This window comes from Sorex fumeus, unplaced genomic scaffold (genome assembly GCF_029834395.1).
Source record: "Sorex fumeus unplaced genomic scaffold, SorFum_2.1 ptg000044l, whole genome shotgun sequence".
Lineage (NCBI taxonomy): Eukaryota > Metazoa > Chordata > Mammalia > Eulipotyphla > Soricidae > Sorex > Sorex fumeus.
The window spans coordinates 2,599,674-2,621,430 of NW_026606101.1; the positions used below are offsets into that span (position 1 = coordinate 2,599,674).

The following is a 21,757-nucleotide window of genomic DNA, read 5'->3' on the forward strand; positions in this document are numbered from 1 at the left end:
GTTAGAGTTACAAACTTTCGTGATTATGGTTCAGTCATACAATGATCGAGTATCCATCCCTCCACCAGTGCCCATTCTCCACCACCAATGTTCCCAGTATCCCTCCCGCCACCCTCACCCCTTCCCACCCCCTGCCTCTGTGGCAGGCACATTCCCTCTTACTCTCTCCTTTACTCTCTCTCATTTTGGGTGTCATAGTTTTCACCTGGCAACTTCTAAGGGGAAAAAATGCACATTTTCCTCTGTCAGCTTTTTTTGTGGGATACTCAAAGATGGACAGCCCTGTCCCAACAGGCTTTTGAAGCAGTTGAAATTCCAACTCTCTTACTAGTACACAGTAAAGGAGAAGGAAAATCAAGACAAGTGGCTGAGATGTCCGAGCTCGTCACCCTCAAGATCACAGAACCTTAATAGAGGACACGGACCGAATCCCGCACAGTGGACGGCAGACATCACTGGGTTTGAAGCTGGAACTCCATAATTAACAGAACTTTCATCCCCTGTGTTATTAAACCTCTGGCATGAGCACAGAGAATCAGAAACGCTTAAAGCCAGGGCACACTGCCTGCTTTTTGTTTAACAGCGCTGTACCTATAGATTCCATTTCCAGATCAGGCCTGTAGTTAAGTTGGATCGATTGAGTTGGATCGATTGGATCCACGACCTGTCCAGTTAAAGGAGACTCTGTATCAAGCCCTATGGGTGGGTATGGGATGCTGTGGGTGGGTTTCACCCTCTTCCTAGGGTTGGGCTAGAATCAGGTCGAGCACACATTTTTGTGTGTGTTGCTGTGCCCAGGACTTTGTGCTCAGGGATCACTCCTGGAGATGCTCAAGGGCTCAAACACGCTTCCATCCTATGCCTGGCAAGACAGAAACTCCTCACCCCTTGCGCTCTCTCTCTCAGCCGAGCCCACTCGACTGGGCAAAGCCTCTCTCCCCAAAGCTGTTTGCAGAAGGCAGACGTGGAGCTGGGGGCTTGGTGAGCGTGGCTGCCCAGCAAGGTGCCCAGAGCTGGTCCCGCGGCTGATGGAGCGGTGGGGCTCCTGGCAACTGCACTTTCCCCGAAATGCAAAGACACCTAATGATCACCGGTTTAAGTTAAGCTGCCCAAATATTTTTTCCTTTTTTTCCTTCAAGGTCGGCCTTGCATATGCACTTCTCCACGCAGGGGGTCGACCTGCAGGGGTCTCACCAGATTCTCAAGGCTGCATGCCTGAGCGCCATGAGATTCATGAGATTCGACGATCACGGAGGGAAGAGCAAAAGGGGCGTCCAAGCCCAAGTGTTTCCGATGCCAGCTGCAACCTCACCTTCCCGACCCAGGCCCGTGTCCCGGCTTCTCTGCAGGTCCTGGAGGACCCCCGGGAGGAGGGGGCGCGGTCTTTAGGCTCCGGCACCGAGGAGGCGCGATTCCGCGGCTCATCCCGCAGCTCAGCTCTCGGAGACTCCAGGGGACGGTCCCAGCCCCACGGAGACGCGGCCAAGCCGCGGCGGCAGCTGTCACTCACCTGACAGCGAGCAGGAAGCGGACACGCCCCGCCGCGCTTCCCGGGCTCGGCCGCCGCCGCCGCCGCCGCCGCCGAGCCCGCGGGGGAGCGAGGAGAAAAACAGGAAATGACGCAGGCGCACGTGCTTCCGAGCGGGGCGGGCCCGTCGAGCCGGAGGGTGGGGGGAGGGCGCGTGGCGGCCGCCCGGCGCCTGCGCCGTGGCCGCGGGCCGCGCTGCCGAGTCACCGGGGTGGGCGGGGCGAGCGGAGAGGGGCGGGGGCGCGCGCGCGGCGCAGGCGCAGTGCTTCTCCGGAGGCGCGGGCCGCCCCCCCCCATCCCCGCCACCCGGCCCCCCCGCCCCGTCCCCGGCGCTGGTTTGGATCCGGGTCAGCCGGGCGCCGCGGTCGCGGAGAGGCGAGCCCGAGTGCGGGGACCGGGGTCGGCGGCGCGCCGCCCGCTGCGTGGAGGTGAGTGAACCGGGCGCGGCGGGGAGGAGCCGCGGCTCGGCGCCTCGGCCCTGCGGGCGGTTTCCGCCCCCCACGGCGCGGGCGGGGGGGGGGGACGCTGGGACGCGGCGGCGTCGCAGCGGCCGGGGTCGCCGTCGCCGCGGCGTCGGGGCCGCTGGCGGTCGGCGCCGGGCCCGGGCCTGGGGGCTTCCCGGGCGCTTCCCGCCTTCCCGCCGCCCCGCTCCGCCCCGCCGCGCGTCTCCCGCCGTCGCTTCCCCTTTCGGGCCGCCCTTTGCCCCCTTCCCGCCCGTTCCCGCCCGTTCCCGCCCCGCCACGACCCTCTGGGCGCCCCCTCACCCCCGTCCCATCCCCCGGGCCGGGCCGCGGGAGTGACCGCGCCAGGCCGGTGCGCGCAGCCCCGGGGCGGGCAGACCCCCACCCCACCCCACCCCACCCCACCCCTCTTTCCCAGGCTCTGGACCGCTCCCCCGGCCCCGGGCCCCGGGCAGTGGGCAGCGGAGAGCTGGGCCGCGGCCGTCCACCCCCCCGACCCCGCGAGGTCCCGAAAGCCCCCCGGGGACACGATTGTGATGCCGCGCCGCGGACGAGCGGGGCCTCCCGCGGGGAGGACGGGGGTCCTCGGGGCTCCCGGGCAAAGGGTCTCCCACCCTGGGAGTGTGACGGCCCGATCGCCACGGCCCGGCTTCTCGAGCGGTGCCCGTGCCAGTGGCCGGCCAGGCGCTGGGCGGGCCGGAGGGAACTTGCGGTCCCTTGGTGGAGGGGAGTTTTTGGCACCGGCGGCGGCGGCGGCGGCGGGATTGGTGCTGGACCAATCCTGGGTCTAGAATCCCGGCTCGCAGGGACTTTGTGAATCACAGTTGTTGAAGCGCAGTTCATTTTAGTTTTTTATTTTTTTGTGTGTTGTTGGTGTTGTTTTGGGTCACACCCGGCGATGTTCAGGTCTTCCTCTTGGCTCTACACTCAGGAATCACCCCTGGGTGGTGCTCGGGGGACCTTATGGGATGCCCGGGGATTGAACCCACGTGCAAGGCTTTAAAAAGCCTTAACCGGCTGGACTATCACTCCTACTCCTAATAACACGTAGAAGGGCGATCCATCCTGTGTTGGTTTTTTTTTTAAAAAAAAAAAAACAAACAAACCTGCAACATCTAAATGAGATCATCACACCTGCTGTCCCGTTGGTGGGGAGAACTAGAGTTCTTTCTCTCTGATGGATGAACTTAGAAATTGCCCCCTTTTTGAAAAAGTTGGTGGAAACCCGAGGCAGGATTTTGCGGTTTCACCTAAAACATAAGTTTACACAGTATCGGACCTAGAATTCCCCCCGGCCCCCCCCCCCCCCCCCAGACCTAGAAGTTTTTGATCTAGGCTGGTTGAATTGGAAGAAGTTCACAGCGAATATGACAAGCCCGTTTCTCCCCAAGCAGTTTGGACACAAGGGGACTTAGCTTGTCCTGCAATGTGCCTGAACCTCTGGATTTCAGTGAAGGGGCAGGGTGGGGGCTCTGGGACCCAGCCGCACAATCAGCCTTTTGTACAACAATTTGTAAATACAAACATGTTCGGATTTGATTGTAAGTTTGTGCTTTCAGACTCACCCTTTTTGCTCCAGGTCTCTAGACCTGAGAGTGATTAAAACGATGGATGTCTGAATATAGATTCTGGGGAACTTAATTTATGAACATGGAGTCTTTAGCCAGATTTTAATTTTGGTCATTTTTTATTTTTATTTTTTAAAAAAATTTTATTAGTGAGACACCATGAGGTACAGTTGTAGACTTACAAATTTTTGTGTTTGGGTTTCAGTTATACAAAGATCAAATACCCATCCCTCCACCAGTGCCCATTCCCACCACCAGGGATCCCAGTATCCCTCCCACCCCGGTCATTTTTTTATTTTTAAATAATAGTTCTTGTAATGTGTTAACCAAGTTTGCATTAACAGCCCCCGTGTCCCCTGCGACACTATTAGCCGTGGATGATTGATTAGAAGTCACTTAGACTTAGGTGCCTAAATGAAACCTCTAGCTGCCTAAATGTAATGTAACCCCTAGCTGCCTAACGGCAGCCTGTAGGCACCCTAAAGGTAACCCGAGAAGCATAGCTTGGGAAGCCCAGTGTTGGGCTGGAGGGAGATTCCAATTCTTAGAGGCCCCCGTGTGCCCTGAGCATCGTTCTGGGAGTTTGGGAAGGGTTTGCGGAAGGGTGTTTTGCCAGTAGACCTCAGCAGTGTGGGCCTAGACCCCTGTGTGCTGACTTCCTGAGCATGTGTGAAGAGGTTCAGGGTTCGGGCGATCCATCCTGTGATTTGACTCCAGGAGGGATGTGAGCCTTGGGCTTCCCGTAACGTCAGGGAGGAAAACTAAGCCCTTAGCCCCACCGCAGGATGAATTTGTTTACAAGGCATGCTGACATCCTGTTAGATACAGGGGGGCTCAGAAATACCCGGACCTCGGGTCTGTGTTCACCCCCATCCAGCGCATGACACAGAGGGGAGAATTGGACTCAAGTCCCAAGACTTAAACAGGTCAGCAATGGGATGGATCCGGGATGCTCACGTTTGTGTGCTGAGTCGCGTAACCAGCAGCATCTGGAGGAAACTGTATTTACATTTTTTGTTTTAAGAAGGCAAAGTGAATGCTCTTCGAATTCTTTGGAGGCATTATAAGTTTCCCCAAAGAGACATCCCCAGAATACCTGGTGAAGTGGGCCTGACCGCAGGTATACTTCTGCGGTTGGGCCCACAGGGTCACATTGTAGCCAACATTGTGACCACTGGCCCCTTGGTCTCACAATAACATCAACTCACCAAATCCAGATGTCAGCAGACAGGGAGTCAAGGGGAGGGGGTGGGGGGAGGGGCTAGGGGGCAGCAAGTTAGAAATAAAGAAATAAAGTGAGTCTTTTGTATCAAAAATTGTTTTACTTTTGTTGCACTTTTTGTCCTTCTGATTCCTTTGATATGTTCATTGATGTGGTTTTTATTTTTTAACTCAGGATTTGGAAACTGATTTTTTTTTATACCCTGAGTGAAAAAGTAGTTGAGAAAGCAGATTAAGAACCTTTAATGACAGACCTTCCACTTCCATGCTTTTTTTTTTTTTGGTGGTTGTTGTTTTTGGTTGGTCCCCCTTTCTTTCTCCCACTTCTTTTTTTTTTTTTTAATATAAAAATTCTGGTGGAAGAAATGGGAGAAAGTTAAAAAAAATTTAAAGTTTAGGTGATTCAGTGGAGATCATCTAAAAACAAAACAACAGAATGATGTGTATTTTTATTTCCTATCACTGGACTGTCCTTACCAATTTGATAGCAAGCATAGTTTATTTCTTTCAAGTTTATTTTCTTGTTGATAATTACAGTGTTCAGATCTTGAAAGTAAAAGCAATTCATGATATCAGTCTTCACAGTAAGGTGTGGAATAATCAGCTATTGAAACGTTATTGTAATATTCTCTAAAGCATGCCTTCTTGAATTTGATCTGTGAGTCAGGAGTGCTCTGGAGAGATGGCTTGTGTGTCACGCAGCTACACTTCAGCTGTGAGGGTTAGGCTGGACACTGGCATTGTAAAGAGTCCGTGCCCTACGGGGCACTTTCCCCCCCGTTCTGATGGAAAGCTCTTTTTTCATTTTTCTAAACCTCTACCAGGAGTGAGTCCTCTTCCCCTCTTCCTGTTAAAAAGTCATACTGAAGCAGATTTGAGGCTTTAACCAAAGGTTTGCTCTTGAACTTACCTGTTTTCACTTTCCCCATTTTATTTTTCAGTATTGACGGGAACATCGGTAGTAGTGTAAAAACTTTCACAATGAAATCTGAAGCCAAAGATGGAGAGGAGGAGAGTCTTCAAACCGCTTTCAAGAAATTAAGAGTGGATGCATCAGGGTAATTAAATAGTATATCATCTGGGAATTGTTTACTAGATTTCAATAGCCTTTACTGATAGAGTGCTCTTTCTCGCCTAGAATTTATTCCCAGAAGATGTAATTGCTAATTGCGTAACATTTTAGCAAATTCTACCAGCCATCCTTTTCCTCACTAAAGAATGCTGCTGTTAAATTTTGAAAAATAGCAACACATTTGTATTCCAAGGTTGGACATTTTCCTTTCCCTTAACTTTGAATGGGGCTTCTCACCCTCCTCCTTTTTAATCAAATACGACCATGCGGAGTCCCATCAGGGATTTCCCGTCCATCTTTAGGAAATCAGTGCTTTTCACTCCAAGCGAGTCAGCTCAATAGCGATCCATGCAGACATTGGCGATTTCATGGGTTCTGATTGCTGAGCCTGTCACTATGGAAACTGCTATTCATTAGGGTTCTGTCACGGAGATCAATAATCTTGAACCCTTTGGCCAAACTAATTAGAACACCTGCAGACCAGCTGCTGTCTGATTGTTAATATTTCACTCTTGCAAAATGTTCAGTGCCAGATTCTTCTGATCCCTATACTCTGCCCTAGGCCAGAAGAAGTCTCCATTTTTTTCCCCCCCAAAAATAAGTACATTTGTTTTTGGCCACACCTGGTGGTCCTCAGGGGGTCACTCTGGCATGGCGCAGGCCCTGCAGTGTGGGGAAATCCAAGCTGGGGCGCCTGCATCTCCTACATGCAAAGCACGTGCGTTCATCCATCCGCTGAGCTTTCTCTCTGGCCCGAGAATAGTGATTTTCTGTTTGATTTATTTGTTTATTTTGAGCCACACCTGGTGGCGCTCGGGGCCTCTTCATGAGTCTGTGTGCAGGGGTGACGCTGGGCGGTGCAGGGGTAGCACCAGCTGGGTTGGCCGCGTACTTGTCAGCTGGCCTATCTTCCGTACGCGCCTCCGGGCCTGGAGGAAAAGAAACGCTGGGAGGTCCCACTAGAACGCCTCGCTGGGAATAATAATTACTCTGATTTATTGCCCACTCTTCCAAGGACCCTGGGTTATGTCCTCTCTGTACCATAAAACCTCACTTTACCGTCCAGTTCAGGAGATCGAAGAACTGTATTCCAGATTTATAGGAACCACTTGCTAACTTTTACATTGATTGATTGATTGAAAATGGTAGAAAAATACGGTAGGTTCATAATTTCATTTTGTTCTGGGGCCACACCTGGTCTGTTCCCAACGTGGGCTCTTGAGGGTTGCTTCTGGTGGTGCTCGGGGATTGAACCTGGGCCTCCTGCTTATGAAGTGTATGTTTTGTTGATGATTTTTGCTTTTGAGTTAGAATTTGAACACGACACTTTATTTCTAAAAGTTGTGCACCTAACTTTGCTTTATTTGAGACCTTCAAGGCAACATGAAGAAATGAATACATTCCTGGCATATAGTAAAAATGAAATCGCTGTTAATTGTTTTAGCTGTCTGATTAAAACCAGTACTATTTTTTTGCCTACCAAATAAGATTAATACTAGCAGGTTTATTTGTAGAATGGTAAGAATAGGTGCTCACATTTGTTTCCATGGTACTTCAAACAAGTATCTTTCTCCTCCCAATGGTTTATCCAATACAGTTCTCTTATCCATTGGGCCATGGGGATATCAATGTCATTCTCTTGTCATTACAGTTGTACTTTATAAGACATTTGGGAAATGGAAGGCAAGCCTAGAAACAGTTCCAGATTGTGGTCACAGTGTTCTTTTGTGATTTCTTTTACAGGAATGATTCTTACAAATGAGGAGAGTGCTAGAAATACGCATACACGTCCACTTTAAATCCTTTAGTGGACACGTCCTTATGAATGACTCATGATTTACAGACTTCTGTTTTGTTGTTTGAAGTCGGAACATAAAACTAAGCTAATTCGGGTCAGGGACTCAAGTGGTAGGTGTTGGGATTGACGCCAAGACCTCCCAGCCCCTGGCCGTAGCTGGTGGCCTCGGGACACTGTCAAGCTCCTGGCTGAGCATCTTTGGGCCACATGCTGGACCAGACACAACCAGGCATGACGTGATCCCTGAGCTGCTGGCGGTAGCCCCTGGTAGAAAATTAAGTGATTTCAGTAGCTCTAAAAATTAGTTGGAATATTTTTTAGAACTTTCAAAGATGTCTGTACAATGTATAGTCAGATATATTTGTAGCATGTGTTCTGTGAAATTATAGAAAAAAGAAAGGGTTGTGGGGAACATTTGAGAAAACCTGCGGAATAAGATTAGAATGGGTGAGTCATTAGCATGACTCAGAGAATACTCCCGTGGTGTATATTTCTAGTTATTTCATATTGCTGCTGACTTACAAATGGGACATCTGAGATCCTGACGCATAAACTAACCAAGCTCATGCCAAGGAATTTACTGTGATCCTGTTAAGCAGGTTTTGGGTCCTAATGGTATTTGTCTTATTAGGATAGATCCTGATGTATTTGTTTTGTCGACAATAAAGTAATATGTGATGATGCGAAAATTTACAGAAGTTAGGACAACTTACTATAAACACTGTTAACAGCGGATCCCTCCATTTATAGCACCATACTTCCCCCCCCCCCACCTAGTTGAGATCGTAATTATAGCTGAGTGTTCATGTTGTTCTATATTACAAGATTTTCTCAGGTCCTTAAAAATTCTTCCTAGGCCAGAGAGAGTGCTCAGTGGGCTGAGCACATCTTCTGCGTATAGAAGAACAGGGTCTAATCCCTGGGAACCTGGGGTCCCCTGAGCCCCACAGGGAGCCAGCCCTCAGAACTGAACCAGGAGTAGCCCCCTGAGCACCCTTGGGTGTGGCTGTCCCCACAAAAAGTGCTTTGTATTTAATTATTAATAAGTCCCTAATAGTCTAGTGTATAAATGTGCCAAAATTTTTATAATACAGTCTATTCTTTCATTAGGCATTTAGAATATTCCCAACTATTTTATTTTAAATACTGATTTAAAATAAAAGTATTTTAAGTGATATTTCAGCGAACCTCTTTAGTAGTTTGTCTCATTTTAAATATTTTTTATCAACAATGTAGCATGTATCATAGGCATGGTGTAGGAGTGTATGCATGGTGTGTGTGTGTGTGTGTGTGTGTGTGTGTGTGTGTGTGTGTATACACTGAATGATTTAATGTTAATATTGGTAAAATCTTTTATTATCTCCTCGAAATTTTTTAAAACCATTTTTTGTAGAACTCATTGTATAATTTTAAATTGTAAAGATTTAATTTGGTTATGTTTAAGGTTTATTGTAAAGATTAATATTTTTCTAAAAGTTTTATATTTGAAAGTGCATACATTTTCAGGTTACACTGAGTTTCATAAAGTTTTGCTCCTAAACTGGTCTGCCCACATAAAATGACTGGTCAGCTCCGGGGGCATTCTTCTTGGACGTAAGGCCTGATCTGTCCTAGATAAACAACCTAAAAGTCTATTTATAGCCTGCTGCCAGTTATACTTAAGAATCGTTTTTTGACTTAATGATTTTGTGACTGTGGACTTTAGGGAGCCTCTAATCTTGGTTTTGAAGTAAATTTTGCACTAAAAACTAGGTGCTTTTTAAGAAATCCAACTGGAAAGAAAAGCGAGGTATTCGTATCAGTTGTATTACCGCTGTGAGGACGGCGATCTTCACCTGTCGCGTGCTCCACCACAGTGAGCTTTGTTCTCGTCTTCAGGGCCATAGCAGCTCTGTCTGTCGGAGAAGGCACAGGTGTCCGAGCGTCGGGCAGAACAGCAGCGGATGACACCAAGCCCAAGACCACGTGTGCTTCGAAGGATAGTTGGCATGGGTAAGAGCTGTTTGTCCAGACGCCTTTTCTCCCCCGGTCGAAAAGTGCTGGGAGTTTCTTCCAGGAGTATCTCTAAGTAGAGTGTGGTCGATAATACAGACCCAAGACCCGCTGATTACAAAGACCTGTTCTTTGTGCCTGTGATGTGTTCAGATGTGCCGTGTGCATAGTCGGTTCCAAGTCACTGTTTAAGAATTGATCTATGTGTTTGAAAAGAATGGGTCTTTAATCGCTCTGGGGTTCTGTGGACACAGCCATCCTGATGTGTCCATTAAATTAAGTTTTTAACTATGTTACTTGGATCGGTTTTCAAATAATTTTCTTTTGGTCAGCTTGATCGGATTTTGATCATAATTCAGAGTATGTTGAAATTTCCCTCTTGGAAAAGAATTTGCTTCTTTACCCCTTAAGTTCTCATTTTTGCCTAATTTTGAGGCTATTGTTCACATAGCCTCAGTTTGTGCCAGTTTAGAATGTTTTCTTTCTGGTAAGCTGAGACTGCAATATATGACATACTTAGTCCTTTGGAAGGGCTGTTGTCATAAAGTTTGTTTTGTCTAGAATCAGCGTAACTAACACACTTGTCTTTTAGTTAGTATTTGTGTTTCTGGGCCATACCTGGTGGTGCTCAGGAGTCACCCCTGTCGTGCTTAGGGGGTGACAGACATTGTCCTTATGCAGGGCAGCACCTTAGCCCCTATATTGCTTCTTTGGAAAGATGTACCTGAGTTTGGTGCCAGAGCTCTTGCCTTGCGTTATGAGGCCCCCAGGCACCTTAAGTATTGAAGATACATCTATGAATTTGTATATATAGGTCATAGATACGCCTGTTTTTTATGTATTGGTAGTCATAGTTCTTGGCTGACAGTTACTTGCTATTAATGGAAGATAGTCCTTATCTTCGGACTATTTTTACATTGAAAAGGTTTTTTTTTTAAGTCTATTGTAAATTTTTCTTTTGAAAATCATCTCGTTTTGGCTACAGCAGGTACTTACAGCAGGTAATTCCCTTGCATGCAGCTGACCAGGATATATTCCCCACCACCTCCTGGAGCACCTCCAGGAGTCGTTGATCCCTGAGCACAGAGCTGGGAGTAAGCCCTGAGCACTGCTTCCCAACAAGAAGCTGTTCCTATTTGTTTTTGCTACTCTTCCTTTTCACTGCAGTACATTGAGATGTAGATTTTTCGTTTGTCCTGTGTGCGCCCTGTGTCTGCTGATCTCTGCGTTAGCATGAAAGTCTCTGCCATCATCTTTTCAGATGTCATCTGCTCTCCATTTTTCCTGTTTTCTCCTTCAGAGACTAAACTTCTTGGTCTGTCTTACCCTATCTTTTTTTTTAATTAATTAATTAATTTTTTTTTTTTATTAGTGAAGCACCATGAGGTACAGTTATAGACTTACAAATTTTTGTGCTTGGGTTTCAGTTATACAATGATCAGGTACCCATCCCTCCACCAGCGCCCATCCTCCACCACCACAGGTCCCCGCATCCTTCCCTCCCCTCCCCCCCCCCCCCCCCCCCCCCCCCCCGCCTTTGTGGCAGGGCATTCCCTTTTGTTCTCTCTCTCTCCTTTTGGGTCCTGTGGTTTGCAAGAGAGGCATTGAGTGGCAGTCATGTTTGGTCTATAGTCTACTTTCAGCATGCTTCTTCCACCCTGGGAGGATCCTCACAACACCCTTTATTTGGTGCTCTCTTCTCTATCTGAGCTTCCTTTTCCCTGGCACGTATGGCTGGCCTCCAAGTCATGGAGCAGAATTCCTGGTACTAATCTCGGCCACTCCTGGGTGTTAGTCTCCGATTTTGTTACTTTATGTTCCCCAGATGAATGCAATCTTTCTGTGTCTATCCAGTTCTTTCTGACTCATTTCGCTTAACATACTTTCCATGTAGTACTACTTGTGTGTAAATTTCATGACTTCATCTTTTCTAACAGCTACATAGTACTCCATTGTGTAAATGTACCAGAGATTCTTTAACCAGTCATCTGTACTTGGGCACTCAGGTTTTTTCCAGATTCTGGCTATTGTAAAGAGTGCGGCAATGAATAAACAAGTGCAGATGTCACTTCGACTATACTTTTTTGCCTCTCTGGGATATATTCCCAGGAGTTTTTTTTTTGCTTTTTGCGTCATACCTGGCAATGCACAGGGTTGACTCCTGGCTCTGCACTCAGGAGTTACTCCTGGCGGTGCTCAGGAGATCATATGGGATGCTGGGAATCAAACCTGGGTTGGCCGCGTGTAAGGCAAACGCCCTACTCGCTGTGCTATTGCTCCAGCCCCTTACCCTATTTTTTAATGTTTACGTTCTTACACATTTCAGATTTCCAGGTCCCTTACCTGTCTTCTAGGTCAGGGCTCAGCCAAATAGTAATGCAGTGGAATCCAATGGAAACAGTGCAGTAGTAAGCAGTGCTGACTCAGGCCAGACCCCGGAGTAGTATATTGGAGAAACTCCTGCCTGGCTTCCAGTGCCTGATGGCGGCTACCTTGGCTGCTGGAGGGTCTTAGGATGAGGCAATGGACCCAATTGCACGTAGAAGTGGGCATGGTTCCACTTCTAAAACTAAAAGAGTTAGTTTTTCCTGCCAAATAATACCCAGATTACAGCCTGCCCTGTCTTCTGCAGAAAGCCCAGCAGTTGCAGTAGGAGAGCTCTGTATGTAGCTGCAGCCAGAAAGTCCTTGGGTAGCGATGTGATACACAGCTGCTGGCCAGAGGGCAGACCTGGGGCTGCAGGGGGCCACCCCAGCCTGAGCTCAGGCCCCTGGGGCTCGTCAGAAGGAGCCTGTCGTGCCATGGATGTGGCGGCTCAGTGACCCTTCCCCTAGCTATCAGTATGTTTCTCCCACCCGTTTAGTCTCCTAGGTGGAGGATTTTTTGTTTGGTCTAGCGGGCCATACATGGTGATGCTTAGGGCTTACTCAGGATCTCCCCTCAGGCTCTCCTAGTGGTGGTTGGGGGACCAGATGGGGTGCGGGGATTGAACCCAGGTTAGCTGTGTGCAGGCAAACACTGCAAACTCTACTATCACTCTGGCCCCTCATATGGAGAGTTATTTCTTAACGTTTTATTTGGTTCTTTTTTGTTTTGTTTCATGTTTGTTTGTTTGTTTTTTGGTCATAAAACTTGAACCTCCGCAGTGTATTCAGTAATTTCCAAATCATGCAAACCTCAGACATCAGTTCATCAGCTGTTAACAGTGAGAGAAAATGAGTCCTAAGTTTGCTGCTCTGTGTGGCGATTGTGGCAGAGCGGCCGTTGACGGTGTCCTCCTCCCTGTCCCGCTGAGCTGCTGGACTCAGGGCCAGGGGGACAGCTCCAGTTCAAGGCGTCTGTGCTTCCCCCAGCGCCGCTGTCAGTGTCCCAAGAATCCGGCCCCCATAGCTCAGTTCAGAACTCCCCTTCCCTCCCGTTTCTGTAGCGTGCTAGCGAGAGAGCAGAGTGTTTGAGACACGCACTTAGGCGGCTCGCGCATGAGGGGTCAGCTCGGGGAGACCCGAGGACCGTAGGCGCGTTAATCAGACAGCAGGTGAGCGTCCGTCCTGCTGTCACCTCATGCCTTCTCGTGCCTTCTGCCCTTAGGTCGACACGGAAGTCATCTCGAGGGGTCGTGAGAACGCAGCGGCGCCGGCGCTCCAAGTCTCCCGTCCTGCACCCTCCGAAGTTTATCCACTGCAGCCCCCTGGCTGCCCCCGGCGGCCAGCTCAAGCACAGGAGCCAGAGTGACTCTGCCGACGGCAGCAGCGGCCTGGGCCTCCCGGCGCCGAAGGAGTTCAGTGCCAGCGAGGGGCCCGCTCCGCTCCAGGCCGGCCACACCGGACCCGCGGTGGAGCCTTCGGTCCCGAGGCTCCCGTCCGAGGGTCCACAGGAGGACTGCCCTGCCGCCGCCGACGGCTGCCCTGCAAGTCTCCCGGCCGGCGAGCTCTCGGACTTTCGGTCCGTCTCCAGGCTACACCAGGGCAAGCCGTGTGCCTGCCTGGGCGCCGAGTGCCAGTGCAGGCGGTGGCAGGACATGGAAGTGTACTCCTTCTCGGGCCTGCAGAGCGTGCCGCCCCTGGCCCCGGAGCGCCGGGCCGCGCTCGAGGACTACTCGCAGTCGCTCCACACCCGGACTCTGGCCGGTTCCCCGCGCTCCTGCTCCGAGCAGGCGCGCGTCTACGTGGACGACGTGACCATCGAGGACCTGTCGGGCTACATGGAATATTACTTGTATATTCCCAAGAAGATGTCCCACATGGCAGAGATGATGTACACCTGATAGCAGAGAAGCCGGTCCGTGCTTCCGACCAATGAAGGGTTGTCCGAGGCGGAGCTGACGGCCGACCTCGCGGCCACGGTGTGAGAAGACACCTCCTGCTCACTGTGCTTGCAATAAAAACTTTTCTTGGCATCTCAGTACATCTCCGTTCTTTAAATTTCCCTCCCAGTTCTTACTTGCCCGGCAAGGCAAGCGGATGAAGGAGAAATCCCTCTTGTTTAGAAATGTTCCGGGGTGGGGCGAAGCAGTCAGAACAACTGGACCGGTAGTAGTGGGTGTTTAGTTAAAAACAAAAACCCTTGTAAAACAGGGCGTTTTCCAGGCCTGCTTGCAATCTGGTGACCAAGGAAAACGAAATGCGGTTTTGTAACTGAACTGAACATTGATCATGCTGTGGTTGCCGGCGCAGGCTGTTAGGAGTTCCATGACGACTGGAACCCGCTCCTGTTGGGTGCCAGAGTACTGTGTCTTCAGGGCTTCTTTGTCATCCACTGTTAAGCCAGAGATCCAAGATGTAGGCTCCATATGAGTAAACTGGCTTGCCCGTGTTGGTGGAGAGACGCATTAGCCGTCACTGCCCAACCCCCACACTGGTGCTCGTCCCCTGCAACACGTTCCTGCCCTTTCTCGGGAAGCAGCAGCTCCAAGTGGGCTGCTCAGATGGCAGGAAGGGGCAGAGTGCTTGGCCTTCTGCCCCTCACATCCAGCAGACAAATTTCAGGTAGCTGTTAACTTCTCGTACCTCGGTGGCTCTTGTCTTGCCCAGCACAGGCAAAAGGGACGTGTACATGTGCTGTGTCCTATCTTCTGGCCAGTCAAAAATTTCTTCAAGAAAAAAAACAAAAAAAAAATCTGTTTCTGCTGGTGGCTGAATCCGGTCCTTTTCCGATGCCTCCAGAGTGAATTCTGCACAAACCACCCAGCAGTTCAGAGCATTGTTAACTTACCCACCAAATTCAGTGGAGATTTTAAAGCCATGTAAACATGCCAATAGAAAGGTTTTTTACTTCTACTTATATCCTTAGGCAAGTTCCCCCTCCCCCAATTTTATTTTACAAAGTGGTTCACAGTAATTCATTGCATCCAATTTTCCAACACCAGTCCCGCAACCATAACAAAAAAATCTGTTTCCGCTGGTGGCTGAATCCCGGTCCTTTTCCGATGCCTCCAGAGTGAATTCTGCACAAACCACCTAGCAGTTCAGACACCACCACCATTATTTCGCATTTTCCTACCACCTACGCCTGCTCCACAAGCAGGTCCTAAGTAATGTATTTTGTATGGCTTGTTCTGGATCATGCGTTCAAAATGATCCAAAAAAATTTCCTTAGGGGAAAATGTGTGAAGACTCTTGTGTCTCTCCCTAGAGCCATTTAGCCCTTGTTAAGAGAACACTAACATGTTGTTACATGTTGAGCCTTGTGTGCTAATATTTATTTGTTTCTGCATCGAGATCGATTGCCTTCTACCTTAACCCCATCAAATGTGGTGTGCTGCTCTTGGTACAACAGTGGAGTAGAGTATGAAATCTTGCAGAGCTGTGATTGCGGCCACATTCTAGAGGGATTCTAAAATTTTAAATAAGGTGATACAACTGGAGATGACTTTGGGATCTGGAAGCTTCTCTGCAGCTTGTTGCTCTCTTCTGAGATTTGTGAGTCTCTGGATCAATCAGGACCGTTAATGAGCTCATATGGCGCCAGAGGTGGTTTGTAGGTGGCTGCCAGGCTCGGGGAAATGGGGGGAGGTCGCCCATTCCCAACCCCACAAGAGCCTTTGATTTTGGTCACAAAAGCCACATACCTGCATTTTTCAGCAGATTCATTCTCATGCTTGAGGGGCTCATCCCAAGTCTGTGAGATCGGCCTTGAGCATGGTGGCGATTGGGTTTTGGAGGTTTTTGGCTGCCGGGGCTCGACTGGGGCTGGTGCTAGGCTCAGCAACCCCCTTGGGTGCCCCAGAAATGAGGTTTAGCCTGGTGCAGCATCTGGAGAAACCTCTCCCTAGGTAAGTTTTTAACTGACTACATCGCACAAGCTATAAAGGTGATTTGGTGGTGTTTGTTGTGGGACTGAGGACCACTCCGGATTATGCTGGGGGTACCTGGAATTGAACCCAGGACTTCATACACGGAGCGCAAGTACTTTTTGCCCTGAGCCACACCCCCACCTGGGGAGGGGAGGGCTGGTGGTTCTTGGCGAGAGATCCCAACATCATTAATTAGGGGGCTTTTGGTGGGGAGAGGTGGGAAGACTTTCTAGGAACCCTCCCCCCCCCACGCAAGTCATGAAATGTTCCTAGTTATCAGTTGATTGTAGCTAATGCTCGGATTTAGCGGCATCACAAGCTGTGGTTGGAGAGAGATGGAGAGCAAAAACCCCAGCCTCCCATCCCAGCATTAGAAAGGAACAGATTTCTTTCTTTCAAAAATATTTTTATTACAGTTCTGGTATCGTGGTTCCAATAGTGTTCACAGCTTGTTTGCTTTTGGGGCACACCCAGCAGTGCTTAGGCTGCCTGTTTCTATCTCTGTGCTCAGGAATGAACCCCTTCTGGTGATACATGGGTGGGGGGTTGGGGGGGAGTACACCTCCAATTTCCAGGATTGAACTGCATATAAGCAAGCATCTTCTCCCCTGTACTGTCTGGCCCAGGAATGCAGTGTTCTGAGCCGTTGAAAATCCTGCCGTGTGCCACTGTCCGCGGTTGTCCTTCCAGTCCAGTATTCATTAAGCAGCCTCCACGCCGGCCACACCGTCCCAGGTGCCAGGAATAGGACTGACCAGGGGAGAAGCTTGCTGTTTTACTTGATGTGGTCAGAGATGTTTACGTGCGCAGGTAACACTACAGCAGAGACCTCCAGAGAGTGAGGCAGTGAATTATGCGGCTCTGGGAGGAAGGAGCCGTTCCAGCCCAAGGGACAGCACAGACTGAATCAACGCTGCTTGAAGCAGCACACGAGGCCCGGAAGCGGTGGAGCTGAGGCAGCTCACGGAGAACCTTCTGGACCTTTTAAAGGCCCTGACTCCAACTTGAAATAAGGGGCGGTTTGGAGGGGAGGAAAGACCCGTGAGTGTTGTTCTTTTAGAGTCAGCCCTGCTCGTCAGGTGAGAGCTCATAGCTGGCGAGGCAGGCAGGTTAGGAGACCCTTGGTCAGATCAGGCCTCGGTTGCTGTGGCTTGGACACTTAGGATCCAGGAGAGAATATGTACTCTGGAATTACTTTATTTTATTTTATATTTTGCTTTTTGGGTCACACCCAGCAGTGCTCAGGGGTTATTCCTGGCTCAGCACTCAGGAATTACTCCTGGTGGTGCTTCGGGGACCATATCGGATGCCAGGTCAGCCTCGTGCAAGGCAAACACCCTACCTGCTGTGCTATCTCTCCGGTTCCTGGAATTATTTTAAAGGTAGGGACAAAAGAGTTTGTTGACGAACATAAGAGGAAAGCCTGGAATTAAAGCCTGGATACCTCCAGAGGTTTTTTGATTTGGTTTAGGGGTCATCCCAGGCAGTGCTCAGGGTCACTCTTGGTTCTCAGAAATCTCTCCTGGCTGTGTTCGGGAGGAACATACAAGTACTGGGAATGAACCCAAGCCAGACAAACGCTCTCCCCTCTACAAACTCCCGCCCCTCCGTTCAGCCCCGTCAGAGGATTTTGTTCTGTTTTTGTTTTGAAATAATCTGGGAATTGTCTGCAGGAGCCCATCTAAGGGGAGATGGTCGTTTGCGTTCACACTTGTCAGGACGCTTAGCTGTGAGGTTGAGGTGTGCGGGTGGTCAGCCCTGGCTGGAGACCGGGAAGAGGGTGGAGATGGCCTAGTAGCAGGACGGGACTGCTACTCAAAGTCCCGGACTAGAAGACAGGCCCCACAGATATGGGTGCAGATAAATGAACCCATCAGCAGACAGTGCTGGGGATGTCCCAAGGTCGGGGAATGAGGGGGAATCAGCAGGAGACAGGAGTGGCCAGTGAGGCAGAGAGGCCTAAAGAGGGGCTAGTGGGAGTGTCCAGACCCCTCTGAGAGGGAAAGGCTTGCGTGAGCCAAGGCGAGCCCAGGCCCAGCCGCGTTTGCAGCTCTGGAGATGGGTAGTATCCTCACACTGTCATTGTCCTGTCATTGTCCTCCCGTTGTTCATCGATTTTCTCGAGTGGGCCCAGTAACGTCTCCATTGTGACAACTGTTACTGTGTTTGGCATATCGAATACGCTACGGGTAGCTTGCCAGGCTTTGCTGTGCAGGCGAGATACTCTCGGTAGCTTGCCAGGCTCTTTGAGAGGGGCAGAGGAATCGAACTCAGGTCGGCCATGTTGGCTACATGCAAGGCAAATGCCCTACCACTGTGCTATCGCTCCAGCCCATCCTCACACTATTGGAGAAAAACTTTCCAATAGTTTTGGGGAGAGCCAGCACGTCTGGGGCCAGGCAGGCACGTTCTAGATCTGCCTCCCTCCTGGAGAAATTCCAGAGAAGGAAACAGAAACCGTCAGTGACTGTCCCTGTTCCTTTCCAACCCCTTCATGAAATCACAGGCGGGAACATGGAGCAGGAAAGACCCAGGCCCCGATGGCCCTATGCAGTTGGAGTAGCAGTCCCCCCCACCCCCAGACGCTGCTGTCACAAGAGGGCGCCCTTTCCCTGAACTACAGGGTTTGTAAGGCCTGGGCAAGCAGGGACCCATCTCCCTAAACTCGCGGTCACCTAAGGCCAGCAACAAAACTGGCAATGAGTGCACTTGGACGACTAAGAAATGACAGAGTGGGACCGGAGCGATAGCACAGCGGGGTAGGGCATTGGCCTTGCACGCGGCCGACCCGGGTTCAATCCCCAGCATCCCATATGGTCCCCTGAGCACTGCCAGGAGTAATTCCTGAGTGTAGAGCCAGAAGTAACCCCTGAGCATCTCCGGGTGTGACCCAAAAAACAAAGAAAGAAAGAAAGAAAGAAAGAAAGAAAGAAAGAAAGAAAGAAAGAAAGAAAGAAATCATAGGGTCCAATTCCCAATAATATAGCTCATCAATTTTCTTTGAAGGCCCGAGGACACAAGCTCCGTATTAGAGCACCTTCCTGGCACGTGTGTGAAGCCCTGGTTTGATTTCAACACCGCCAAGAAATAAATAATCTAAAACCGTAGGGTGATGTCGCAGAGTGGAAGGGGCGCTTCAGTGTCATGCTCTCCTTTCTACGGGGGCCTTTTCCTCTGCACTTGTGTCTTGGGGCCATGCCAGGCTCTGTGCTCCCCGGACTGTGTGCAGTGAGGGAATTCAAACCAGGTCAGCTGAATGGAAGGAAGAAGGGTCCTGAACTGCCTCTCCAGCCCCTCTTGGCCCCTCTTGCCTCTCCCTAGGCACGGCAGTTTGAAAAGCAGCTGTCCCGTGAGAACAGCACTGACCGCTGCTCCCATTTATTTTGGTTCACTGTGTCCAGGCCTTTAAAAGTAGATCATCCCATAGAAAGATTGCACTCATCGGTGGAATATAAAGTAACAGAATGGGAGACTAACACCTAAGGATAGTAGAGATAAGGACCAGGAGTTCTGCTCCACGGTTTGGAAGCCAGCCTCACACGCTGGGGGAAAAGGCAGCTCAGATAGAGAAGGGACCACCAAGTAAAAAGGTGTTTAGAGGGAGATGCATGCCAAAAGTAGACTATAGACCGAACACGATGGCCATTCAAACTTGCATTGTAGACCACAACACCCTAAAGGAGAGAGAGAGAGAGTAGAAGGGAATGTGCCTGCCACAGAGGCAGGGTGGGGTGGTAGGGGGAGTGGGGAGGAGATGGGAGGGCTACTGGGAACATTGGTGGTGGAGGATGGGCACTGGTGGAGGGATGGGCACTCGATTATTGTGTGACTGAAATGTAAGCACGAAAGTTTGTAAGTCTGTAACTGTACCTCACGGTGATTCATTAAAAATAAAAAATTAAAAATAAATAAATAAAAGTAGCTCACCCAATTCTCTCTTAGCCATGAAGGGAGACAGCACTTCCCTGACACGAATTTGAGATGGTTGCTTTTGAAGAATTGCTTTATTTTTACCTTGGGTTTGGGGCCCAACCAGGCAGTTCTTGAGGACGACTTCTGGCATGGCCCAGGGGTGCTGTGGTGTTCCAGGCCTCCCAGCCCCCCCCCCGCAAGACAGGGCCTTTCACAGGTGAGGAATGTGTGTCTCAGAGGAACCAGCCTCTGGTCCCAGAGCGCTCAGCTTGGGACAGGCAGGACTGACATTTGATAACGTCACAAACCACTCTCCTACCAACACAGCCTATGGTAAGGAAACGCTGGTAGGAAACTTTCCTAATATAAAAGCATGCCCTGGACCTTGACCAGGGACGAGAGTTAGATTTGTCTGAGGGCAATTTTAAGAGAACACCACTGCCCCAGTGTCCCAGGACAGACTAATCTGGTGTGGGAAGGGGTTCTGGATCGTGCTGGGAAACTTTTTCTTTTTTATATTATTAATTATTATTAGGGCTGGAGCGATAGCACAGCGGTCGGGCGTTTGCCTTGTGTGCAGCTGGCCCGGCCGAGCTGGGTTCAATTCCTTCGCCTTTCTCGGAGAACCCGGCAAGCTACCGAGAGTATCTCATCCGCACGGCAAAGCCTGGCAAGCTCCCCGTGACGTATTCGATATGCCAAACACATTAACAACAAGTCTCACGATGGAGACATTACTGGGCCCGCTCGACACATCAATGAACAACGGGAGGATCGTGACCATGAATTATTATTATTATTATTATTATTATTATTATTATTATTATTATTAGGCTTTTGGGTCACGGCCGGAGATGCTCAGGGGTTACTCCTGGCTCCTCACTCAGGAATTTTTCCTGGTGGTGCTCAGGGGACCCTATGGGATGCAGGGGATGGAACCCTGGTTGGCCTTGTGCAAGGCAAATGCCTTACCTGCTGTTCTATCACTCCGGCCCCCATGCCGGGAAGTTCTGGGGATGCCATGGGCCCTCCTTTGGGCAGGGAACCAGGTATGGAGCTGCGGATGGGCTGTGGTGGCATTGCCAGGTAGGGACGCCTTGTGGGCCCCCCCACCTCCACCCCCGGCATGTAGTGAAAAAGGCACTGGACTCGGGGACCTCCAGCTTCTCTGGCTTCCCTGAGAGGCGAGTGGGGAGAAGTGGTTTTCCAAAGGCGTTACAGGGAGTGGCAGGAGCAGACCCCTGGGTGGCACTGAGTTGGCCTTCGAAGCCGGTGGAGCCCGCAGGCCGTCCACCCGCACAGCAGGAGAGAGGGCAGAGGTGCAGTCCTCTCCACTGCCCCGGGGCACCCATCAGCCGGGAGGGGTGTCCCATCAGGACCAAGCCCTAGGGCCCAGGGCTCCGCTGGGGTGAAGGGGGAGGGCCCTTCCGGTCCACTCTGGAAATAAGAAGACAAGTTCTGCAGGGACTTAGGGGTCAGAATCATCTGGGAGCTGAAGCGTGTCCGATAGGGTTAAATCAGGTGACCGCGGGCTGATGTCCTCCTGGGCCTTCTGGGCTCGCTCTTTTGAGCGGTCTGTCCCCCACGGCAGCCCCATCTCTCTCTGCCTCTCTCTCTTTCTCTCTTTGTTTCTATGTCTCTCTCTCCCTCTGTCTATCTCTCTCTCTGTCTCTGTCTCTCTGTCTCTGTCTCTCTGTCTCTTTCCCTGTCTCTTTCTGTCTCCCTCTGTCTCTGTCTCTCTCTGTCTCTCTGTCCCTCTAGCTCTGTCTCTCTCTGTTTCTCTCTGTCTCTCTGTCTCTGTCTCTCTGTCTCTCTCTCTCACACACACACACACACACACACACGCACGCACACACACTCGCATAAACACACACACTCAGCCCTGCTGCCTCTTCTCAGCCATCCCAGTCCCC

General features: G+C 50.4%; 1 protein-coding gene across 1 annotated transcript; it reads left to right on the plus strand.

The window, feature by feature from the left end:
• The first annotated feature begins 1,840 nt into the window (after positions 1-1,840).
• Positions 1,841-14,041, plus strand: OSER1 (oxidative stress responsive serine rich 1). The gene is made up of 4 exons (XM_056121735.1): positions 1,841-1,956; positions 5,720-5,836; positions 9,527-9,640; positions 13,229-14,041. The coding sequence occupies exons 2-4, from the start codon at positions 5,760-5,762 to the stop codon at positions 13,902-13,904; spliced, it is 867 nt and encodes a 288-aa protein (XP_055977710.1). The 5' UTR covers positions 1,841-1,956; positions 5,720-5,759; the 3' UTR covers positions 13,905-14,041.
• The last annotated feature ends 7,716 nt before the right edge of the window (positions 14,042-21,757 follow it).